The 15234-nt window shown below is 50.7% G+C and overlaps 1 protein-coding gene across 1 annotated transcript; it reads right to left on the bottom strand.

Annotated features, from left to right (window-relative positions):
• Window positions 1–725: 725 nt before the first annotated feature.
• Window positions 726–14784, bottom strand: NECAP2 (NECAP endocytosis associated 2). The gene is made up of 8 exons (XM_080655300.1): window positions 14656–14784; window positions 12181–12281; window positions 9718–9822; window positions 9554–9635; window positions 8481–8589; window positions 6023–6200; window positions 2951–3035; window positions 726–1970 (listed from the first exon to the last, which is right to left on the bottom strand). Exons 1-8 carry the CDS (start codon window positions 14745–14747, stop codon window positions 1922–1924), a joined length of 801 nt encoding a protein of 266 aa, XP_080511426.1. The 5' UTR covers window positions 14748–14784; the 3' UTR covers window positions 726–1921.
• Window positions 14785–15234: the final 450 nt, after the last annotated feature.

Raw genomic sequence — 15234 nt, 5'->3', positions numbered from 1 at the left:
TTCTCCTCCTGAGAATCCACTGATGCAATTTCCTTATCCTTATTCATTGGGCACGAGGATCCTCAATTCTACTTTTGTTCTCCCTATACTGAGTGGTTATTTCCATAGTAAGAAATAAAAACGTTTTTACAGAACCCTCAGGAAAGAGTGCCATGGCCTTTTTGAATTTTATTTGTTGGCCTCTGGATGCCTGTATGCCCTTAGTATTTAGGGAGATGCTTCCATAGGGAGGTCATGATGGGGCAGAGCCCCCCTCCCCTGTTGGGAGGCAAGGAGACCAAAATGTCCCAGGATGGCAAAAAGGTTATTCTCTTATAGATGCATGGGAAAGAAGTGACTGGTTGCCTTAGAGCCGTGGTCGGCAAACTGCGGCTCGCGAGCCACATGCGGCTCTTTGGCCCCTTGAGTGTGGCTTTTCCACAAAATACCACGGCCTGGGCGAGTCTATTTTGAAGAAGTGGCGTTAGAAGTTTTTTAAAAAATTTGGCTCTCAAAAGAAATTTCAATCGTTGTACTGTTGATATTTGGCTCTTGTTGACTAATGAGTTTGCCGACCACTGCCTTAGAGCAACAGGGCCCAATTCTCTCACTTTGGCCAACCTGAGACCCTGGCCCAGACTTTAAATCTGTACACGTGATCAATGGGGAGCAGTGGTTGTGAGCTAGTCGTAGCATCCTGGACGGTTTAGGGGCTATGCCCCCAAAAACAGGTTTGTCTTTGACATACATTGACAGAAGTAAAAATATTTATTTTTTTATCTTAGAAAACTGGCCCCAGAAAATGGCCAATACTTTTTTCAGTTCATCCTGACCCTTCAAAAGAGAAATCTTTTCATTAAGAGGTAAAGTATGTTGATAAAAGCAATTTTAGAGGTGTGCTCAGATAAAATTATTTTGTATAAACCAGCAATACAGGCAACCCTAAAGTTCAGTCTGAGCTCTCTGTCATGTACAGTCCATGAAGGAGAAAAGAAAGTAAGAGGTTGTCTGCAAACAAGGCCCTTAAGAAACCAAGAAAACTCCAGTCCACCAGGAACTGCACCGTGAGCCTGTGAACCCCCCGAGTTGCCAGGAAGGCTGAACCCCCACCTCCAAGAGAGCAGCTTCCACTTTCCTGCCCAAACACTTCCACCTGGCTTCCAGCGCCTGCCTCGGCCATGCACTGCCTACCTGGCCTGGAAGACTGGAAACCAGGCCACGTGGCTGCGATGAACGCCGCTGCCTGAAGCTCCGAGCACCACCTGCGGCCCACAGTGAGGAATGCGTTCAGAGGCCCTTCCGGGGCACATTGCAGGAACCGTTCCTTTTGCAAAGGTAACAAGTTAGTGCAGATCAGGCCATGAGCAAAGCAAATATTAAAAATTTTAGAAAGCTGGTTAACGCTCCCAATTTCCTTCTGATTGTCTGTTCAAGCTGCAGCCTATAACCTGCTGGAAGCCAGAAGGAAGCCCTCCCCTGAAGGAGCCTTGCCGGAAGTGGCTGCAGCCAGCGGGAGTGCAGAAGGCTCCCCTGCGCACAGGGATCCCGAGGCACTGGTAATCCCCGAGAAGGGCTCATCTGAATCCAGGCAGCACACTGAACCCCTTCTTTTGCTTTTGGGGGCTTGTGTTTATTACAGGTCACTGTGGTGGAAGTAGTAGTCTCAGAGTCTCTCTCATGTCAGAGGACAGACAGGGATAGGGATCCTGGAGCTTGTCTTCTCGTGTTCAGGCTGCACAATTAAGTCCCAGGAAACAGTGTGACATGGTGACAATTTACTGCCTAACATGCCCAGTCTGTCAAGAGAGTCAGGCAAGGAAGAGAGGAGCGAGTCACGCTCCAAACAGGCTGGCCAGGGAGTGCTTTGTCTTCCTTCCTTTGGCCCAGATGGGGCAGCTCCTTCCCAGAAGTTGTGTGAGGATTAAGAAGAGTTGTACTCAGATCAGAACTGGACCCAGTCTGTGCCTGGCTGAGTCTGGCTGGAAGTTGCCCTGTGAAGGGAAGACAGGGAGGGGTGAGAGGGTTTAGATGTTTGAAACTACAAAGCAGGTAAAAGGTGGCTTCTCTCTGGACAAGAGAGCTCCATCAATAAGTTGCCACATTTCTGCCATCTTCTCCAGAAGTCAGCTCTGAATATTCTAGAGCAGAGGTCAGTAAACTGTAGCTCAGGGACCAAATCTACCCCCCTTACTTTACAAATAAAGTTTTATTGGTACATAGCCATTCATTTACTAGTACATATTGTCTGTGGCTGCCTTTGAGCTGGAAGAGCAGAGCTGAGTAGTTGGAACAGAGACAATATGGCCTGCAAAGTCTAAACTATTTGCTATCTGGTCCTTCATAGAAAATGTGTGCTGACTCCTGTCCTAGAGCCTGGTGCAGTAGGGTTTTAGCATCTTTTCACCCCGACCCCAGGTAGCGGCTTGAAATGTTATGGGGTCAGAGAGGCATAAGGGTGGGCCTCAGGGGTCCCAGGAGAGGCCACGGCTAGCAGCCAGGCTAATTCTCAGTGCAGAGCTCTGGGTGGGCTGGGCCAGGAGGGAGGAAGGAGGTGCTGGGAACAAGCCAAGCACTTGATGAAGGAGCGTAAAGACCAGAAAGAACTGCACGAGGCGGCTCCAGGCCACCTAGCAGAGGAGAGCAACAAAAAGCCTTCCTGGAGCCCTGACCGGTTTGGCTCAGTGGATGGAGCGTTGGCCTGCGGATCGAAAGGTCCCAGGTTCGATTCCAGTCAAGGGCATGTACCTTGGTTGCGGGCACATCCCCAGTAGGGGGTGTGCAGGAGGCAGCTGATCGATGTTTCTCTCTCATCGATGTTTCTGACTCTCTATCCCTCTCTCTTCCTCTCTGTAAAAAATCAATAAAATATATTAAAAAAAAAAAAAAAAAAAAGCCTTCCTGGAGAGAAATGTGCCACCCACACGGGTGCTCTGGGGCTCTGTCCCCCCACAGAGAATGGGACTGTCCTCACCCTGTGGATTTTGCAAAGTCTCCCCAGATGTCGGCAGTGGCAGTAGTGGCAGGCGTGGGCTGCGGCCAGGACACAGTGGCACCTCCTATTGATGTCCCCAAGTCCGATGGGTAGGAAGAGAAGAGAAGGAGACAGGAGTCAGAGATCTTTTGGGTTGTCTCAGTGACCCTGAAATCAGTCTCATAATTCCAAGTGGCTGAGAAAGACACACACAGAGACATGCTTTTGGGCAACTAAACATCAAGTTGCCACATTTCTACCATCTTCTCATGAGCCCTTGAGGGCTCCTGGAGAAAAAGCAGAAAGCCACATACAAGGTGGAGGGGAGGGGTGCCAGTGAGGATGGGTCACACATATCTGAAGTTGACCCCATTTTTTAACAGTTTATATTGAAAATCTGTTTAAAATTTACCCTTTCACCCTGGCAGGCATGGTTCAGTGGCTGGAGTATCAGCCTGTGCACTGGAGGGCCATGGGTTCAATTCCCAGTTAGCACGTACCTGGTTGCAGGTTCGATCCCCGTGGGTGCATGTGAGAGTGAATCAATTGATGTGTCTCTCTCACATCGATGTTTCTTTCCCCCTCCCCTTCCACTCTCTAGAAATCAATGGAAAAAATATCCTCACTCCTAGGGTATTAAAAAAAAAAAGTACCACCTCCTGCCCTGGCTTCTTGCATGGAAAATGCTCACTCAAACTGCAAGACCATCTTCCCATAAAGCCCTCAGTCCAGTGTTGGGATCATCCAGCTAAGACAATTGTGTGTCAGACATGTGCCAAGTCCTGAGAGCTAAACTGATTGGGGGTCGGGAGAGCATCCGGAAAAGGCACCACAGAAGCTGCTGTCTGTGCACCTCTTTGCCGAGGTGGGGGGTACAATGGGGCCTCAGGGCCTGCTTTTGTGCGTTTTAGGCACTTCCCTGGACAGTGCTGCCAACTGTCCCTGTGCCTGCCATCCTCTGCCTTCCCACCAATTTGTTATTTCTAATCTGCTCTGGGCTGAGACCAGATAAAACTCAGGCCCTCAACAGTTTAGTTTTATAGTCCACCATGTGCTTTAACATCGCTTATCTCCTTGGAACCTCACCACAGTGCCTGGGGAAGACACGCCAGGACCAGCTGCGTGACTTTACACAGACCACTAACTCTCAGTTCCTTATGTCTGAAATGGAGACAGAACAGTGACAGAACAGGACTGTCTAAGATTAAATAAGTTAATTTATATGGAATGCTGAGGACAGGCCCAGCACAGTGACAATAATAACATTAGTAAAATGGGGCTAACAAATGTGAGCACTTACCATGTTCATAAGGGCTATCTGTGGACTTCACATTTGATCCCTACAAGGGACCTATATTGTAGGTATCATTACTACCCCATCCTACAGATGAGAAGGCTGAGGCACAGAGAAGTGGCAGTTTTCTGAATATCACACCACTGATAAGCTAGAATTTGAACTCAGCCAGTCTGGGTTTGGAGCATACAGTAAATGCTCAATAAGTATCAGCTAGTCATGACTCTCATCCTCCAACACCATTTAGTTTGTAGACGCTAATTGCCTTTTGTTCACATCAGCACATAAACCCTTGAGAGCAGGGACTTGGTGTTATATTCACAGTATCGCCAGGGCATAAAATGCTACCTGGCACATAGCAGGTTCTTCATATTATCTGCTACAAGTGCACCAGCAACCGAGGGAAAGCCTAAGACAGTGGCTCTCAGACCTTAGTGCTCATACAAATAACATTAAGAACACCGATTCCTGCCCCCGCCCCCAGCGATGCCCAGGCAGGTGGTCCTGTGACCTTACTGAGACCCAATGCTGAAAGAATAATTCCTGGGGCAGGACAGGGGGCTCGCTGCCTGCTGCTCCCGCCACTTCCCTGGGCTGGGGTGTCCCCACAGTGCTAAAGTCTGAAGCCTGACCTCCAGATAGGGGAGCCAATGTCCACGAGCCTGAGATGGAAAGAAAGCAGGCTTCCTGCCTGCATCTTGCCTCCAGCTGGTGAGCAGTGTGTGGAGAAAGTGGGCTGGTAACAATCACCCAGCCTGGGGCCGGCCAGGGCATCAGGCTGGGCTGGGAGGCAGGGTGGGGAGGCCAGCACTAGGTACTAACTTCTGGAATTCCGGGGTCTCTAGAAGGCATTCCTTACATCCTGGAACAAGCACCACACAGCTTGCTGGGGGAACTGCCTCTCAGCTTCTCAGCACCCTGATGGCCTTGCTCCAAACGAAATGTCCAATTTTATTTCTCACCACTCACCTTGGCCTTCCTGTGCTGCATCCACCTCCCTCAATACACCAGGTGTTTAAAAGTCTGAGCCTTGCCAAAACCGGTTTGGCTCAGTGGATAGAGCGTCAGCCTGCGGACTGAAAGGTCCCAGGTTCAATTCCGGTCAAGGGCACGTAACTTGGTTGCGGGCACATCCCCAGTAGGAGGTGTGCAAGAGGCAGCTGATCGATGTTTCTCTCTCATCGATGTTTCTAACTCTCTATCCCTCTTCCTTCCTCTCTGTAAAAAATCAATAAAATATATTTAAAAAAAAAAAAAAAAAGTCTGAGCCTTTTCAGCTCTTCTCTCTGAATGGAGTCCCAAGTGTCCCCTGCCCCAATCTCCTTCCTTCAGGGCCCAGCTCAATGTGACCTCTTTCGTGAAGCCACCCCGCATCTTGATGGCTGGCAGTGAGTCTGGTCTCCAGTCTCTGGCCTGCGGCTCCTGTCTCCTACTAGCTCTCAGTGCCCTATGAGCACAGACTGTGTCTCCATCACCCACTCACTCAATACCCACTGAACCAGGGACCATGTGATGCCTTCACAAATGAGTTGAAGTCCCTGCCCATCAGGGAAGGACAGACAAGACACCCTAAGAGGAAGTGGTGGGAATCAGGGGAACAGAGGAACCCTATACCCAGTGTGGGCAGGATCAGCTGTGCTGTGCTCACCTTCCTGTTGGTCACATACAGCTACTAAATGACAGATCAATGAGTGAAGGAAGGAAAATCAGCTGCCAGCAGGGAGAGGAACCCACAGGCACAGACTTAGCAGTAAGTACAATCACCCCCAAGCACTGACCTGAACTGGGAGCAACTGCTGGCTGGGCGAGGGACCCCTCTACAGACAACTGCTCCCCGGGGGGAGGGATGAGGGGGGAGGGTTTCGCCCCTGGGGGAGGGGGCAGCAGGCTCAGTCCTCCTGTGCTGGCGGGCCGTGCTCGGGGAGTCCCAGCTGCTCCTTCCTTCTTCTTCATGTTCTAAAGAGAGGAGAGGAATGTGAACCAATCAGTTCTGCTGGAGCCCCACTGCTATCAGAAAACCCCACAAGGAGGGCCAAGGTGACCCCAGTCCCCAAACGTGTAAAAACAACAGATGGTCAAGACCCGTCCAGCACTTCCATTGTTACGAGATGTATTCAACGCCTCAAATTCTAAAGTTATCACAAACACAATTAATTTTAACACCTGAAATTATTAATCATCGGGAAAGGCAAAAATCAAACCTACCATGATACACCGTTACGTACCCACCAGAATGGCTAAAACATAGAACATAACTGCTGACAAGGGTATGGAGCGACCAGAAGACGCATACTAGTACACTGCCCAGGCTGGTGTGGCTCAGTTGATTGCTGGTTCGATTCCCGGTCAGGGCACATGCCCGCATTGCAGGCTTGATCTCAGGTAGGGGGCATGCAGGAGGTAGCTGATCGATGTTTCTCTCTCTTTCCCTCTCTCTCTAAAAATCAATAAAAATGTTAAAAAATAAAAAAGAGCACTCATACACTGCTGGTGGGAGTGTCCGGTGGGTAAATGCCTTTGAAAAACCGTAGAAAGCTGGGCATCTGAAGTGATGTCCCTGCACAGACCAAACAGAAATGCCCACATCTGTGCACCGAAAGACATGCACTGGAACATTCTTAGCAGCACTACTTGTAATAGCCCCAAACTGGAAGCTACCCAAATGTCCGCCATCAGTTAAATGGGTAAGTCACTGGATACATTCTCACAATGGGATATGCCACCACAATGAGAATGATTCATGCAACAGTGTGGAGGCCTCGCAAATACCACATCAGTAAAAGAAGGAAGTTGTACACAATAGAGTACAGAATGTATGATTCAATTAATAAAAGTTGAAAACAAAATTCAGGGTATTCGGTCAGGTAGTTACTCGAGGTAGGCAGTTACGAGGAAGAGCAGGAGAGGGGCGTACAGGGCGCTGATAACCTGCTTCTTGACCTGGAGGTGGGTCTGTGTGGGTAAATTCTGGTTTTAAAAATTCACTGAGCTCTGCCCTTCTCTGTATGAGTATCATACTTCAATAAAACATTAAAAAAAGCAAAAAGAAAAAACCTGACACCAAGCGTGAGCCAGGAATCCGGAGAGGTTACAAAGATGAAGACGACCTGGATCCCTACTTGTAAGGAAAGCAGCAGTTTGATCAAATGCTACGACCACAGCCCCAAGTCAAAAGCCCTCAGAGGTCAGTGTGAGTCCAGCTAGGCTGGCCTCCATTTCCTCGCCTGTAAAAGGAGAGAATATTTAATTCAGATGAGAAAGTGCCTGAAAACACTACCTGGCACACAGCTGCTCAGTAAATGTTAGTTTCCTCCCAGCAAGAGAAAGAATCACATCCCAACCAGTCCTCTGCATTTTCTCTTAAGGGCAAGATAACTCCAAGGTCCCAAATCATCACTAGCACGAAGCAGAAGAGAGGAGAAAGAGATAGTAAGTCAAGAGGAAGAGCATTATTTTAGGGTTACAAAGTTTCTTCAAAATCAAATCCATTTGGTCCTTGGTTCCCCCAAATTATTTCAACTCCACCCCAGTAGTCGGTCAAGGCCAGGTCTTGGCAACCTAGCCAGTCCAATAGCAACTAACAAGGAAAAGCCAGAAGCAGGGCAGCTCAGGACAAGGACACAGGGAGCCAGGACCACACCACCAGCAGAAGGTGCCCACAACTCCCTGTGCCCATCTTGATGTCTTCCTGCCCACAGCACCCCCAAAGCTTCCTTATTCAAGGTGTAAGGCCAAGACGCAGCTTGAAATGGGCACACTGACCCCCAATGTAACAGCCAGGACAAAATCCCCAGCTCTGGCAATGAGTGACGGATGTTCCTTCTCAACTCAAAGGCTTTGTACATGCTGTTCTCTCCTCTGGAGTCACCCTTTGACCCTTCCTCCCTTCTTTACAGGTCACTTCTTCCAGGAAGCCTTCCATGAATCACGTAACTCTGGGCTACAAACAAACCTTTCCTCTAGGAACTCATGGCACTGAGGACATCCCTAGGTCATAGAACCCCTCCAGCCATGTTGTAATCACATCTTGACTTGCCCATCTCAACTCAACTTGAGAGGACAGCAGAGCCCTCTCATTCACCCCCATGTAGTAACTGGCCCAAGGCAGCTGCTCAGTAAGCATCTGCTGGACTGACAGAGCTGAATGTGAGAAAGAGGGATGGGCTCTGGACTGGGCTGTGTGGTGGCCACACGTATCATCTGATCGTGACCAACAGAGCCACGGGGGGGACTCACCGCAATGTTGAGCTTGATGGTCTGGCCTTCCTTGAAGCCTAGGTCCAATTTGGGGCCTTGGTCTGGGTTCTGGGCTTGTTTTGCAAATTCAAATTGCTGTTTCACCCACCTGGAGGGAGGAAGACATGGTGAGGAAAAGACCAGCTGCCCTGCATCCACACTCACTTCACTACCACCTGCCACCAGTCCAGGACGAGGCTTTTATTGCAGCAGGTGGTAGAGGAACGCAGGCTGGGGAGTGAGGCCTGAATTCAAATCCCGCCTGTGACACGTAAGTAGTTGCATGCATATCAGTTTCCACATCAGCAAAATGGGTTCAACAGTCTATGTCTTAAAGCCCATTACAAGAATTCAATGAGATCACTTATGTAGAGCATCCTAATGCTGGTCTTCAGTCAACCTGAGAACTTGGCCCTCTACCCCCAGCACTTGGCATGAGAACTAAGATAAGGACTCCACACCTACCCCCACCCCAGGGCTTATAAAGCAGATGGTGAGACACGACAGATGCTGGGAAGGGGAGAGCAACACCAAGGTCTTCCATAAAACACCCATCCATAGCCACCTGGGGCAAGGGCCCCAGCACAGGGAAGAGCCAGAGAGGCCTCCTTGTGAGCAGCCACACATTCCCCACTGGCTGGAAGCCAGAGGTGGAGGCCTGCGGATGGCAGGAAGCAGTCTTCCCTGCCCTGCCTTTGAGCTTCAGAAAGGACCACCAGGGCACCTGTTGGGTGGCCTGGGAATCCAAGCACCACTTACTATATCAGAGCAACAGGCCCAGAAAAGCCACAGGAACCTGACAAGGACTCTGGCTGCCCAGGAGCTTATAAGGGAAGAAAGGTGACCCCTCAAAGTCTGGGCAGCGGAATGAGGTGGCAGAGATGGGCCTGAGGAAAAGGACATGACTTCAATGCGGAGAGGAGGCCTGGAAGGATGCAGAGAAGCCAGCCGGTCCCAGAAGAGAAGTGCGTTGTCCTGAGGCTCTGCTGGAAGACTAATCACACACCCACCTGCGTACCCTAACCTGGGAAATCATTCTGTCCAGGGAGAGAAGGGCGTCCCGAACCACTCACTTGAAATGGTCCTGCAATGCAACGTTGAAGTCAAAGGCATCACCTCGGTCCCCAAAGCCAAGTCCAATGAACGCCCGTCGTCCTAGAGGACAACACGTGATCAGTCCCACGTGGAGGCAGAGAAACCTTTCTCACGAGGAGGAAGCCCCGAGACCCTCACGTACCATTTTCATCTTCGATGCGGATAACGAAGTACCTGCTGGAATCCGTCACGCTCTCCACGGCTGTGCCAGGAAACTGATCCACTGGGGCCTGAGCAAAGAGCTCCCCTGCAAGCACAAGTTAGGGTGAGCCCTGAGCCCACTCCAACCTGATGTTCCTATCATCCTACTGGGGCCTTTTTCCTGTGAGGCAGGTGGGCAAACCTTACTCTGGGATTCAAATCAAATCCATTCTGGCTGAAGGGAAGACACGGAAATATAACTAACGAAAGGTTTAAGTCAGATGCGACTTAGTTTTAATATTTTTCATTTAACCATTCCATCTGCCCACCCATTCCATCTGTCTTATACATTTACATTACCTGCCTGCACCCCGAGGGCCCTGATACAGGTATAGCACGCCTTCGGAAAAGACCTGATACCTGAGGCAGGACTGTAGAGGAGCCGGGGAACCCAGTGGAAAGGAGGGAGAAAGTTCTTGCACCCATAGAAGAATCTGAAGCCGATTTAGTCTCAGAGACAGAGCAAGAGGGACTGGCTTTAAAAGGAGCCCTTGTGAAATGCAGCCCCGTGTCAACTACAGCTCTCCAGGGTGCAGTGCAACACACACTTCTGTGAGCATTTGTGACTGGCATCATTGCCCCGTGTGATCTTTGTTGGGGCTTTAAATATTTAGCCAAATATTTCCTACTGAAACCTGTGGTTTAGAGGTGACGGCAATCAAGGGTGAGCTGAATCAGAATCTGTGGGCCTAGAGTCCGTGGCTTCTTGTTAATTTCTCTGCCCCACCCATTTGGTACCTGGGCATCCGGGACTCACCTGGATGTCTTCAGGCTGGAGCAGTGGTTCTCAATCAGGGATGGTTTTACTCCCCCTTCCCCCAAAGGACATCTGGCAATGTCTGGAGACATTTTTGGTTGTCACAACTTGGGGGGTAGGGGAACTACTGGCAATTAGTTGGTAGAGGCCAGGGATGTTGCTAAATATTTTAAATTTGACTTGACAGCCCACAACACTCGTCTGGCCCCAAATGCCACTAGTGCTGAGGGTGAGAATCCTTGGTCTCTAGAGTGACTGGAAAGCAAGAGTCCAACATGACCCAGTGGGCATGACTCCAAGCTAAGAGCATCCTGGGTGAGGCTGTCCTGAGCAGTGGCTGGCTATTACATTAGGTGGTTACCTTAACGTCCGTTTCCAAGGGAACAAGTGTTGCCATTCCTTTGTGACACCACCTGGCACATCCCAGCAAATCTCACAGCCAAAGTTCTCTGGCCTAGCCATGGCAGCTATCTCTTCTAACTCCTCTGCAGACAATACTCACCCAGCCAACCCCATGCTCCAGAACAAATCAATGCTTTGGGTCACCTTGCAGTTCACAAAGCAATTGGATGGGTTTCCAACAACCTGGTGAATTAGGAACTAATGTGATCCCTAGTTCAACAAAAAGGAGGCCAAGGCACCAGAGGTCATGTGACTCGCCCAAGGTCCCACAGCTCAGACACAAATGACACAGTTCTGAGAATTCATTTGCCTCTGAATTTTTGCACTTTATACCACCACACGAAGAAAAATTTCTACATATTAGAAAAACAGGCAACCGAATGTCGAGGCACCTGACTGAGCAGGCACTGTGCCCGATCCCTGCTCTGGGGGCTGGGCTATTCCAGGCCATACTGCCCTCCACAGCCCACCCAGAGGCACTGGTGGCACAAAGCTTCCAGAGAGATTTCCCCAAAGGGACACCTGCCAGCTGACCCCAACACCGGCCACCCTGGCTCGTCCTCTCACCACAGAAAGAGCTAAGGAGGCAGTTCCAGCTCTTCCAGTTAATGGGCGTGGTTGGTCTGGGGCAGTGGTCGGCAAACTGCGGCTCGCGAGCCACATGCGGCTCTTTGGCCCCTTGAGTGTGGCTCTTCCACAAAATACCACGGCCTGGGCGAGTCTATTTTGAAGAAGTGGCGTTAGAAGAAGTTTAAGTTTAAAAAATGTGGCTCTCAAAAGAAATTTCAACCGTTGTACTGTTGATATTTGACTCTGTTGACTAATGAGTTTGCCGACCACTGGTCTGGGGAATCACCATTTAGTCGATAAACGGAATTCCTGAGCAGCAGAGCTCAGCGGCAGAGGGCTGTGTCTTCACCCAGCGTGTCTCAAGGCAACCTCTGGGCATTCCCACTTGGGACCAACCTGTAGGTCTCCTCTCCTTGGGCTCCAAAATTAGTATTTTTTTAAGGACCCCCCAAAAGAACAGGTGCTTGGCAAGAAATACCCCCTTTAACTTGTGGAAAGTGGCTACTACATCTAAAGGTGGGGGAATGGAGGAGGCTTAACGGTGCACTCGGGTCTTCGATTTCCAGGACAGGTTCCCATGACCCCCGAGAGGCCTTATCAGGCCCGGGCTGCCTCTCCCTTTGCAGAGTGGGAGGCATGGCACCTCAGCCCCGAGCAGGCCGCCCTTGCCTTTACCTGAGGTCCTGTCCTCCAGCTTGATGTAGGCCACCTGCCCTTTTGCAGTGATCCGCAGCCGGCCACTCCATGACGGCTGGTCCAGCTGCCACTCTGCAGCCCTAAGGGGACAAAAACCATTGAGCCTCTGCCAGAGGCTCCCGCTCCGTCACTCCAATGCCGAGGGCGGGGATGGGAAGGGCATGTGGGCTGCTTGCTCTAGACCAGGGGTTGGCGAACTTGCTCTAAAAAGTGCCACACAATCTCTGTCTCAACTACTCTGCCATTTAACAGGGAGAGCAGCTATACCCAGTACATGAGCGTATTGGTGCTCTAAGGGTAGTAACCAAATGGCCTGAGTGTGGCTGTATTTCAGGGAAATTTTGTTAACATTGAAATCTGAAGTTCATATAATGTATAATGTTCACATCATGAAACAGTCTTCTTTAAAAACTCCCCCAACCACTTAAAAATGGAAAAACCATGCTTAGCTTGTGAGCCATACAAAAACACCGTGGGTCTGTTTGCTGACCCTGGTTCTAGACTAGAAAGACCTTCTCTGAGGTAGGACTTCCAGTTTTCTTTCTGTGGAGGAAGTAGCTCCTGGGGCCTGTTTGTTTTAGGACATTGCTAGGCAGTGGTGGTCAGAGTGACCACTGGGGATCACTGAGACCAACTTGGAAGAAAAGTAGAGAGGGGAGCAATCATTAGTAGAGAAAAGGAGAGCAAGAGAATATACACATGAGAAAAGAATGGATGTTGAAGAAACATTCTCAAAGGCATCCTAGACAGAACGAAACCCAGGGTGCAGCTCAGTGGTTGAGCATCAAACCATGAGCCAGGAGGTCTTGGGTCCATTCCCGCTCAGGGCACATTCCAGGGTTGCCAGCTCCTACCCCAGTAGGGGGCGTGCAGGAGGCAGCTGATCAATGATTCTCTCTCACCATTGATGTTTCCATCTTTCCCTTTCCCTTCCTATCTCTGAAAATAAAAATTAAAAATTAAAAAAGAAAGAAACCAGGACCTATTGCAATGGCCTCTTTTGGCTCTTTTAAAGCAGTAAGAAGCAACTCCGAAACACCCCCAAATAGCAAGAGCCTTGGGTGTTTTCACGACGCTTTCCGTGGAAGTCCCTAAATGTAATGCCAGAGAAACCATTACTGTGGCCACGGGTTGTCTGGAAGGCCACACAAATGCAGACTCTCAATTCACAAGTCAGCGGACTCCGTTTCAGTTCCTCTTACTGGGGCAAAAGGCCTTAGACTCAGGCTAAGCAGAGCTCTGAAGTTGAAGTGCAAGGGCCAACAGCTTCCTCTGTCAAACCAGCCAGCCCTGACAGTTGGTATCCTCACTTTCCGGGGGTCCAAGAAGGGCCAAACTTATTTTACTGAAGGGGACGGGGGTCGACGACCATTCCTGGTTTGGCGGCCCAGGTCCAGCTTGATGATAGAAAGCAAATGGTTTTTTGGCGCTACTACTGTTGCTTTCATACTATTTTAAAATTACATCATGGATGTAGTCGGTGTTCAATAAAACATCTGTTCACTATAAAATCATGGGCTATGAGCCTGTGTTAACACAATCGGAAATGAACAAGAAGCCAGATCTGTCGACACCCCATCATTCTTGTGGTGCGGGCCAATCCCGATTTCTGTATTTCCAAATAACTTGAACAAACACTGCCTTTCAAGAGCCACCCACCCCACCACCCCACCCCACCCGCCCAAGTGGCACAAAATAGCCAAAGGCTAGGTTGTCTGTACCAGGTACATCCTTTTTTCTTTTAATAGGGTTCGCCTTCTTTTGATAGGTAATACATACACATGGTAACATGATGCCAATAGGACAACAAGGTATACAGTGCAAGGAAGTCCCCTCAACCTCCCACCTTCACCCGTTCCGCTCCCGTGGGGCAGTTCCTTCCAGACACCCTACATGTACTAGTACATGTGTGTTTACTCGTCTCGGGAACATTTCGTCAGAGAAGTGCAGATGGATTCCTCCCAACTGCCGAGGCTGTGGGAAGGCAAGAAGTTCACGCGAAGAGAGCTGGGCAGGGAGGGGGTCCTGGCTTCCGCCATCAGCTTACAGCTCCCCGGAGCGATCCTTTAGGCCGGTTCCGGGCTCCCTTCCTTCCCCTCCGGGATTTCCGCCGGTGAGAGGGCCCCTCCCCCCTGAAAACTGGTCAAGGATCCCTTCAAGGCCATCAGTTAGCTTTGAAAGAGAAAGGTTGGTGACACCACCACCGCCGACCACTTTTAAGATACCTGGAAGCCATCGGGTCCCCAAGAGCGAGACCAGGCTTTAACGCCCTCCCCACCACTGGGAGCCGGTGCATCCCTGCTGTGCCCACCAACCGGGGGCCGTCGCAGCATCAACTAAACATCCCCCCTCGCCCCTCAACCGGCCGGGGCCATCCTCCGCTCCCACAGTGGGCGTGTCGGGCGGAGGAAAGGGGGTAAGTCGGGGTTAGCCTGGCCCGGCGGCGGCGGTCACCTGTAGCCACGGTTGGTGGCCCTCGGCGGGATGCGGTAGACATGGACCTCCGGCTTGACACACAGAACCGACTCGTACTCGCCCTCCTCCATCTCGATGCCCACAGCCCGCCAGACTTCCGGCTCCTTCCAGCCCGGGGGCCGGAAGCGGCGAGACTCTATGACCCGGGTCGGGCTAGAGTGGCGGCTCGCGGGCCTCAGCGCCTCCAGCGCCCGCGCGCCCCCTGCTGGAAACCCTGGTTTAAGACACACGGCGGACCCAAGAGTTCGCTTGGGGACTTCCCTCTCCCACAAGGCCTCATGGACCGCAGAGTAAACGTCAATACTGACTCCACCACCGTTGTCTGGTTGTGGATTATCCCTATCGCTTGGACACTTACATCTGGGACCCAGTTGCCTGAGATTCAAAGCTGTGGCTACTTACACAGCTCACCCTGAAGACTCTCTCTTGCAGCCTTTGCCTCCTCCTCCTGACTCTGTAAGACTCCACTGAGGCTTCTCCTCCTAGAGAAATCCATACCTGACCCACCATGCTCAGTGAGATGCCCTTACCCCGCCACCCTTATCCTAACCCACGTGC

The sequence above is a fragment of the Plecotus auritus genome, assembly GCF_963455305.1.
Source record: "Plecotus auritus genome assembly, chromosome: 2".
Taxonomy (NCBI): Eukaryota; Metazoa; Chordata; class Mammalia; order Chiroptera; family Vespertilionidae; genus Plecotus; species Plecotus auritus.
This window is presented reverse-complemented; position numbering and strand designations above follow the sequence as displayed.